Source organism: Phoenix dactylifera, chromosome 8, assembly GCF_051530095.1.
Source record: "Phoenix dactylifera cultivar Ajwa chromosome 8, Ajwa_hap1_PhDact_Kaust_v1.1, whole genome shotgun sequence".
Taxonomy (NCBI): Eukaryota; Viridiplantae; Streptophyta; class Magnoliopsida; order Arecales; family Arecaceae; genus Phoenix; species Phoenix dactylifera.
The window spans coordinates 5,656,494-5,666,228 of record NC_143197.1 but is presented as its reverse complement, the minus strand read 5'-3'; the positions used below and the strand labels follow the sequence as shown (position 1 = coordinate 5,666,228).

Sequence of the window (9,735 nt, the reverse complement as noted above, 5' to 3'; positions counted from 1 at the left end):
ACACATCATCCGTGTCTGTGTAACCTTCTTGGGCGACATTTCAGTTACTTCCACCTTTCTACGGTTTCTATCATTCAGACATCTCAAGAACCAGAACATAAACATATTGGCATTGGTCAAACAGCTAGTTAAATATGAGCAAATGCACCAAAGCAAGTAAACTCAAAGATGATAATAAACTACCTGTGCAAAAGAAGTAAACAAGTCTTGATTGCTTGCTGCTTGCATCAAAGAAATGAAGATGGTAAGACTAAACGAGAAACCAACCAGCAAGCTGCAAGGATGTTGATGTATCTTGGGCTCCAAATTATAGTTGGCTACAAAAATCAAAAGGTCATAAACCCCTGGCACTGAGTTCGCACCAATCTGTTAACAACAAAATTCTAAAAACAATTTCCACCCATATGAACCCAGAATATTACTTTTCCAAATACATAATGTACATTCCCCCCAAACTAACTGATATATATAAAAGAAAATGGATGATATATCTAAACAGGCGCCTTGCAAGTTTGTTTATTATGCCCAAATCCTTTGCACTGACTGCAGCGTACTGCTCTTTTAATTGCAATCCTTGGGTCCGCTGGCTTTTCTTTTGGTCGGCCAGCTAGCCGACGGGTGCGAGGACATGTAATTGTACTGTGAGAAGGATCAGTGCATGTAGGCCTACCAACATCAGGTATCGGATTGATGGATAATGAATATGTTAGACGGTAGCATTCAGTTGTGAAATATTTGGAGCAGTAATCATACATGCATCGATCAGTGTGGTCAAATACTGCAAGAGCATGCATGCATGGCAAACCAGTGACTTGCCATCTTCGGCACGTGCATTCCCAATTTTCGATATTAACAAAATTGATTGAGTCATCACGTACCTCAAACACATTCTCTGTCGAGCATCCTACATTAAGGTTCTGTGCTTTAATCATCTCATCTTGTACCATCTGATTCATGGATGGTGTGAGTGCCTCTGCCCAAGCACTAGAAGACTCCCTACGAGTATACATCATCTCCATCATCTTACACCTGATCATATCGACCATCTGGACCACTGATAGCTCATGTCTTGCTGATACCCAGCCATTAAATGTTTCCACAGCACTGGAGGAGTAGCAGCCATATCTCAAGCCCTTGAAGAAGGCATCTGACCACCTTTCAGGTTTTGTATGCAAAACCCATTCAGCAAGTTCTTTAGATTCAACTTTGATGCTTTCAATGCATTCATTAAACTCATCAGCTTTGCAAGCATATACAGCTCGTTTGAGATGACTAACCATTGCATCTTTTATTTCCTGTGTCCAAGAGTCCTCCAACTCTTTCTTAAAATCCTCAATGAGGTGATGCACAGAATAGCCATGATTACTATCCTCAAACACTAGAGGGATTTCCTCCTCCAAACCATTCTGTCCATCTGATATGAATGTTAAGTTGTGCGACATTGTCAAAGCAGACTTCAACTGCTCCAAAAACCAATGCCAGTTTTCACTAGTCTCCTTCTCCACTACAGAAAAGGCAACTGGAAAAATATCGTTCGCTCCATCAACCGTGGTTGCAGCCAACAACTTCCATTGCTTATTTGCTTTCATAGATATTATATCCAGGAAAATCAAGGGGCGGCAACCATGCTCAAAACCACTAAGAGAGGCATGAAAGGCAACAAAAAGACGGAATTTTGAATCATCTGATGTTAGTAATGTAGCCACACTGCCTGGGTTGGTTTCGATAATCCTTTCACAAAACCAAGGCAACTGATTACAAGCCTCTTCATGTGAATTGTGAAGCTCCTTCTTGGCAACAAATTTCCCACGCCATGCTTGTGCATAGTTCAAGCTTAGTCCATATTCGCGTTGGAGATCATCTGCAATTTCCCGTGGCTTGTAGTTTGGACTATCTCGCAATTTGTCCTTTATGACACTTGCAACCCATCGCTGAGAAGCTAGACGATGACTTTCTTTACTCATGTCCTTTCCACATGCATGAGTGTCATTCATTTTCTTAATTGTAAGCTCTTGCTTACCTGATGACCTAGATGCATGTACCCGCCACGGGCAACCCTCAGCAGCACATTCAGCAGTTACACGACACCCATCATTTTTTATAAATCTATACATAAAACTGTTTGCAATAGCATATTTATGCAGTGCATCACGGAAGGCCCTTGGACTATCAAATTTTTGCCCTATGCCAGTGATCACACCATCCCAATTGGCGCACAATCTTTGCCGCTTGGCATCCTCGAGAGTAGCTTCTTTAGCTGTCGTAGCATCAGTAGGGGTACCTGAGTCAGCTACAACGCTCCTGATTATCCTACAAAAAAATGTGCTTATTGTAATCTTGGAGCATCATTTGGCAATATAAACCAGATGTTCTGGACAAATACCTGTTCTCAACCTTCTTCAAGACATAAACATCTGTTGTGTCTGAATCTGCATGGAAATCAACCATGCGCTTTAGGTCTTTGTCATTAGATACTGTGATGAGAGTTCGCTTGTTGTTTGGAAGGAAGTATTTGATCGAAAAGGAATCCGCATCGCAGTTAAACATCACAGAAATCTCAGACATCAGATCATGCAGTGTCATTTCGTGATCAATATCAATTGCATGTGCTTCTCCACCAGAATAAGACATGGATCCATCGCTATGTGTGACGAACTCTCCACCTGACTGACAAATGGCCAAAATTTTCCTCCTTGCCATCCTAAGGTACAACGCCCTATAGATGAGTGAGGAATAAAAGATTAATTATTAACACACAACATAGTAATGAAAGAAATCCTCATTATCAACCTTATAATATTAAATGAAATAATCAAATGTGGAGGATATAAATATTTATCAGTTACCAAATCAAGAGTATCATTGCCGGTATATTCAATTCTAACAAATTTCGGTGCTACTAGATTATTTGTGCAAGCAGAAAAGCACATGCAAGTATCGAAGAGGACAAATTAGATATGAAGTACCCAAATAGACATGACTTGAATATTTTTGCCAAAGAACTCTTAAATTAGAAAGAGTGAGAAAATGTCCTCACACATAAGCCACATGTGATATTTGTACAACAAGGGCTAACCAAAGGAGGAGAAGAGCACATATGCACCTACAATATCACCATGGACAAAGGTTCTTCATTATCAATAAAAGCTAGAGAGAGCAAGTATAACTCTACAATTGGAAAGGGTGAGAAAGTCCTCATAGAGAAGCTACATCGGTACAACAAGGGCTAACTAAATATGCATTAATTAATCCATTAAATTGCACTACTCCCACAAGTTAAAAGATGAATAGGTAAATATGAACCCTAAGGACTAGGGTCCGCGGAACCGTCCCGAACCGGGCTGTTCCGGTCGTACCGAGCCATTCTGGAGGAGAACCGGGACGGTTCTGGCAACAGAAACAAAATCCGTCGCCGGAGAGGGAGAAGGAGAAGAAAAGAGAGGAAAAGAGAGAGCGAGCGGGGGAGAGAGGAAGAGGGAGAGGAAAGAAGAGAGAGAGAGGTGGAGGCCGGTCGGCGGAGGGCCAGTAGAGGCCGGCAAGTTGCACAGAGGAGGCTCCTCCGGGCTCCGCGGCTAGGTCCCCTGTTTCGAACGCAGAGGAGGCCCCTCTGGGATACGCGGCCGGGCCGGACCCCTCTTTTTTATTTTTGCGACTTTTAAGTGAAGTTGGCAAATTAGCAATTTTTAAGTAAAGTCGGCAAGCGATTTGCTAACTTTTAAGCCAACTTCACTTAAAAGTCGCAAAAATAAAAAAAGCAGCCGGACCCCTATTTCAAATGAAATAGGAGACCTGGCCGCGAAGCCCTCCTCCGACTCGTACACTCGGGTTGCTAGCCTCCGCCTACCTTCCTCTCTCACCCTTCTCTCTCTTTTCCTCTCTCTGGTTTGCCCTCTCCCCCGCCTCCTATACTGTGTTGGTACGAGATCGGCACGGAATGGTATGGGGGCGTACCATTCTGTGCCGCCGGGCCACGGTTCTGGACAGCAGACCCTGCTATGGACAAAGATTTTTGTTGTAAATAAAATTTGGAGATCTTGAGAATCGTAAAGAGTACGAAAGAGTATACAATATAAGCACTTCAAACATAAAATTGAAGAATATTTTTCTTTTGATGTAGTTTAATCAAAATTTCGTTTGGTAACCTAAGCATGAGTATTCTTCTTCCATAAAGAGTAAAAACATTGAAGAATAATTTTCTTTGATGTAGTTTAGATCAAAATTAGGTTTGGTGACTTTCCACTCCTACACTCTTTCTTATTGTTTTGAGTGTCATAAAAGAGGGAAAAGCATGCAGATAATCCACATCTGAAATTTATTTCAGCTCACATCAAACATATTTGCAGCCCTCGGGTGAGGCTGCATTGTCTTTCCAGCACCATTACAAAATGCTACTTTGAGGCTCCTATAAACTGTATGAATTTAATGATGTAGACCACCTAGAGATTTTATACCTGTTCTTTCTCTCTTAAGAATGCATTCTGTTCAGCAGTTTAAATTATAGATTTGCAACTGCTAAATATACACAGTAATCATTTTATTTGTTTACATTCAAAAGTAACTGAAATCAAAATCTTGATACATGAATTCTTTCATTCAGCTCACAGCAATTGAGTTTTGCGAACGCTAATACACAGTGGGTATCTAGAGCAATATGAAGCTTTAATAGCTTTCCCCTGACAATACAAAGGCACTGAACATATTGATTTAATTAAACTCAAGTAGGATTCCTGAAGTCAGACTACAGCAATTTTTGGACAGAAATATATTTTCTTTTTAGATCTTTAGCACTGGATATCTTCTGGGTATCCCTCAGATAACTTGCAATCTCAAGAATAAATTTTATTTTGCAGAACCCAACAAGAAGGTTCCAAGAATACCAAGAAAAGGATCTACTAGTTCACAAATAAAATATTGAATGAGTATCTAGATTTAGAAATGTTGATTAATTCTCATAACTGACTCTTCACTGACTACAAATTTTGCTCCAGTTGCCAGGTGACGCAGTATAATATCTTTATTATCCCTTCTCCCCAGGTGACTCAATATAGTTTCCTTTTGTATTTGTTTTAAAGGTTTTACCCACTGAGAATCAGCAATGGCATCTTGTGCTTGCTTGTCAAACATTTCCAGTGCCTATAGTATGGATATTTTGTTAAAAAAAAATGTCTTATCTACCCACATGCAATTCATTAATTACATAGGAGAAATTAAGACTCATGATTGCTTAAATTTTCAGCTAGTTATGATCTGCAGACTTATGGAAATTAAGAAATGAGAATATGCTGCTAAAACTATCTCTCAATGTAATTTGATTTGAGTGATCTAAACTACCACTTGACATAGCAATGTAATAATGGGCCATCATAAATAGACAACAATAAAATCGTGACCATTTATATTTGATATAATAAATCCCATAAAAGTTATCAGCTGACAGATATCCAGAAAAGAGGGGCATTTATATACTAAAGACATCAAATCATGAGAACGTGGCTAAGTTTTTCCCATTGTTCTTACAATGAAATGAAATATGAAACTCTTCTTTTTATAAAAAAAAAAACACACACACACACTCAATATATTTAAAATCAGAAATAAATTTATGCATCATAATAACAGTTAACTACATGATGTTAAAGTGTTGAATTCAACATAACATACAAACCAATAAATTAGTGTCGCTAAAAAGTCTTCTGAGATTGTTAACTGATGTCAGCTTTGTAATTCCGTTTTTCTTATTCATTTCTTTTAAGGAGTTTAGCTGCTGGAAGCACCACCTTCCATGAAGCCTTTCTTAAAAACATTCTTCATCTAGTATTAGGTATTCTCCTTTTTGCTGACCCTTTTATTTCTGCTGACGATCTCCTTTGTCTTAAGTCAATATTACTCCTGTACTTCCTCTAAAATTTTTAATACTTACCCTAATGCAATCTTCATCGGTCTTAGCAATCATCAACTATAGCACACTATTTCTGCCTGCATCTTGCATGCTTAAACCTTCTTTCCTGTGTAACAGTCAGAGTTATACAACCTGCACTAACTCATGCAATTTCTCTATAGGGCTTGGGTTGCATGCATGACACCTTATCAAAACAACTCTCCACTTCAATTCCGAGCTCTAATTCTATTAGTAATCCAAAATGGCTGATCTTTGAGCTATTAGTCTGATGCGGAGCCTCAAATTCTGATATACTTAAATTGTACTACCACTTATATACCTTTTTCCATGTTTATTATGATCCAAATCTTCAACCAATTTCTCACATCAAAATTTAAATCACATCCTCTGCAGATGGCATGCATCATAGAACTTCCTTGCGAATATCAACAATAAATTTATTGAAAGCGTAGAGGGGAGAGGATTTCATGGGGACACTAAGTTTAGGTATTGGATGTTCCCTTGACTCGCTACAGCTATTTCCAGCACTTGTTTTTGCTCCTCCATGCTTGTCCTTGACAAATTTCAAGATGCCTTAGTAAACCTTCCTTTTTAGCATCTTCTAAAAAACAACATCATCCAATTATGATTCCAACAATCCAGGATCTTGGGGGGCAGACTGGGACAAACCTAAGCTTTCAACATCTTCTATTATTCTATAATATGCTTAACCGAAGTCAAACTCATGTATAGGGCCCATAACTTATCTCTCTAATCTTTGCCTGAATTTCTAAGCAAAGAAAAAAACTGATAATCATGCTAAAAACCCTGAACTTATGCTGGTTTTCCATTGTTATTCTGAACTTTAATTTAGTCCAACTGGGTCATTGAACTTTCAAAATTTTACAATTCATACCCTAGCCATGACTTCCGTTAGATGGCCATGATGGAACAGGTCAAGTGTTATCACACGCTGAAGGAAAAAACTACCACTCACTCTCGCAGCCGTTGCTGGTCTCCAGCCATTGGTCGGGAAGGAGGGATGGGATTGGAAGTGGAAACCCTAGCCGAAGAGGGGCGAAAATGGAGGAGAATCTTAGCCGAAGTGATAGCATGCGATCATCTCCGTCATGGCCATCAAACATAACTCACAACCAAAGTATCAATTGTAAAATTTTGAAAGTCCAATGACCTGATTGCACTAAATTGAAGTACGAGATAAAAATGAAAAACTTGCACAAGTTCAGGATTCTTGGCATAATTAATCCAAAAAAAAAACTTTTGGCCGACCTTCTTAGCGTGAAGAAGATATGAACATCAGTGAATGCGGAGTGTTAGCGTGGCATGGAAAAGATATCAATGGTTGAGACGAGAGATAGGAAGAATTGAAGGAAAATTTCTATAAGCAAGAGGTTCTGCAAAGAAAATCTCCTGAACTCTCTTCTCCAAACATAGCTGATTAACATAAGACCAGATCAGCATAAAAAGAAGAGACGTAACAGAATAAACCTGGTATCTTTTCTTCCAAAACAGCGTCTGCTTCTTTGTATCCCGTCACCAAGTGAACACGGCGAGCCTCTCAAGCCTCAATAGCTACGACTGCATCTGATTCTGATCGAAATAGACAAAGATTTCAAATCAAGCCATAGATAAAGCTTAGAATCAAAAGAAAAACCAAACCCACATGGACTGGAAAAGATAGCTCGCCTTGGAACTTTAGGAGGCCAAGATGTTGGATTCGAGCATAATTCTTACCAGAAATCGATCAAAAGAACATAAACTTGGGAATTGGTACCTATAAATTTCCGCGGAATTCTGTGATCTGCCGGAGAATTTGAAAGCAATAAGGGACGAAGGCTCGCTGTCGAGATCTAGGGTTTGGAATCCATTGTCGCAAGGGGAAATCACCTCCAGATTCGCTGAGGATACCGGAGGATTTAGGGTTTAACTACTCTGGATAAAGCTGGCCCGGGCCGATTCCCGGACCGACTTCATCGGCGGGTCGCCCAGGCCGATAAGGTCCACTCATAACCAGACCATGTTCTCCGAATGACCGACTCCCATTGTTCTTATTCGGAAATCCACAATTATTTTTTTTTGGTGAAAAAATAGGAGGGAACGGAGAGGAACATAACTCCACCCGCGTAGCAACTCCCATTGAGCCCTCCTTCCACTAAGAAATATTCGATGCGGGTCGCAAGTTTCCAGGTGCCCCCCCCAACTTGTGGAAAATCCCACTGGACCATCCACGTGTAAGTACGTCACCCCAGCGCCACCTCAGTACTGATGGAAGGAAAGCAAATCCACACAGAGCCATCCGGACGTAGGACATACGGTTCTCTGATTTAATCGACGCCCGTGCGTTTCGAACCCGGACAATTCGGGTAGAGTCCAAGCCTCCTTACCACCAGACTACCACCTTGGTAGCCAATCCACAATTATTCAATTGTGCGCGCGCGCGTATATGTATGTATGTATATGTATATATATGTATGTATATGTATATGTATATGTATATATATGTGTGTGTGTGTGTGTGTGTGTGTATGTATACATATACATATATGTATATGTATGTATGTATATGTTTACTTCATTGTTGTATTTTAGTTATATATATGAAACTACTTAGTAATTCTCGTGGACAACTGAGATGCAATTCTCGCAATTGTAGGCAATATGTCTACGAAACTAAGCAAGACAGGTTTTCCAATTGCTGAAAACAACCAAACGTAGTCTGAGTTGGGACTCTCAGCTTGGCATCAAAAATATTTCAATAATAAGAGGAGGGCAGTAAGAAATGATGGGGCTCCGAACTTCAGGTCATGCTGCCGAATTACAAGGTGGCTCACATCCTGGGATTCAAAGCGACATGAAACAAGTGGTATCAGAATCAAGCCCTATGAGTAACCCCCAATTTAATGGTAGTACAAAGCCTTGTAGTAGAAAAGCTAGCAGAAATTTAACTGCTATAGAACTCGTATCTAATAATAAATAACAAAATTCGAAACTAATCACATAATTCTCTTATTACAAATGATATGGCACCAATTCATAAATGCGTTCGAGCAATTATTTACAGGTACATACGCATGGCATACCTGAAAAAAGTTACATAGCTCAGTCTCAAATGATTGACGTGCATATTCATATGATTCGGCACCAGACCTGGATGCAGACATCCATGTATCATTATCAAAAAATTATACAGATGTGCAATTTCTGTTGTTAGTCAGTATACATACAAAGTTTCCATGATAATGTTAAAAGCCTTCATATGAAATCTAATTTGATAGCTTATTCGTTACCTGTACAAGATTCTATAGAATGCTCTACATCATGCCCTGAGCAACGGAGATGCACTCACAGGCTTGGGAGTGATTCAACTGAATCAATACTTCTAATGGTTTACAAGCGACCTGCACAGCATATCGATGCAAGTCCTCGTATCCTTCACTCTTCTACCAAATCCTTGTACATAATTTTATTGGCAGAATCTGTGTTTGGGCAGATTAAAAATGCCTAGTTTTTTTTTCTCTGGGAAAAAAAAGATAATAAAAACCGCCTGCATATCATTTTCTGATTATAATCATACAGAGCAGAATTTTTCTTTTTTAGAATTATTTAGTTGCTGCAGTAAATGGGACATCAAGTACGCCTCAAATTTCCATTCTTGAAAACTAAATGATGAGATGTTGAAAAACAAATTATATATCATTAATCAATTAAGGGAAAACAACCCCAAATACTCAGAAACAAGGCTGTTGGAATTGGCTGTGGTAGGTTCAGGGGAAAAATCATGATGTTCATGGTTGCCATAAGCTTCAAACAGAAATCTAACTTAAGCTTGACAGAAT

General features: G+C 39.4%; 1 protein-coding gene across 7 annotated transcripts; it reads right to left on the bottom strand.

The window, feature by feature from the left end:
• Positions 1 to 157: 157 nt before the first annotated feature.
• Positions 158 to 7,941, bottom strand: LOC103702169 (uncharacterized). 7 transcript variants are annotated; one of them, XM_008784493.6, is made up of 5 exons: positions 7,674 to 7,941; positions 7,388 to 7,489; positions 2,384 to 2,716; positions 879 to 2,310; positions 158 to 317 (listed from the first exon to the last, which is right to left on the bottom strand). In XM_008784493.6, exons 3-5 carry the CDS (start codon positions 2,698 to 2,700, stop codon positions 228 to 230), a joined length of 1,839 nt encoding a protein of 612 aa, XP_008782715.3. In that variant the 5' UTR covers positions 2,701 to 2,716; positions 7,388 to 7,489; positions 7,674 to 7,941; the 3' UTR covers positions 158 to 227. The 7 variants fall into 7 exon arrangements, with proteins under 7 accessions (XP_008782715.3, XP_088558651.2, XP_008782711.3 ...); XM_088702525.2 differs by having other exon boundaries at positions 879 to 2,301; XM_008784489.6 differs by having other exon boundaries at positions 252 to 2,310.
• Between the last annotated feature and the right edge of the window lie 1,794 nt (positions 7,942 to 9,735).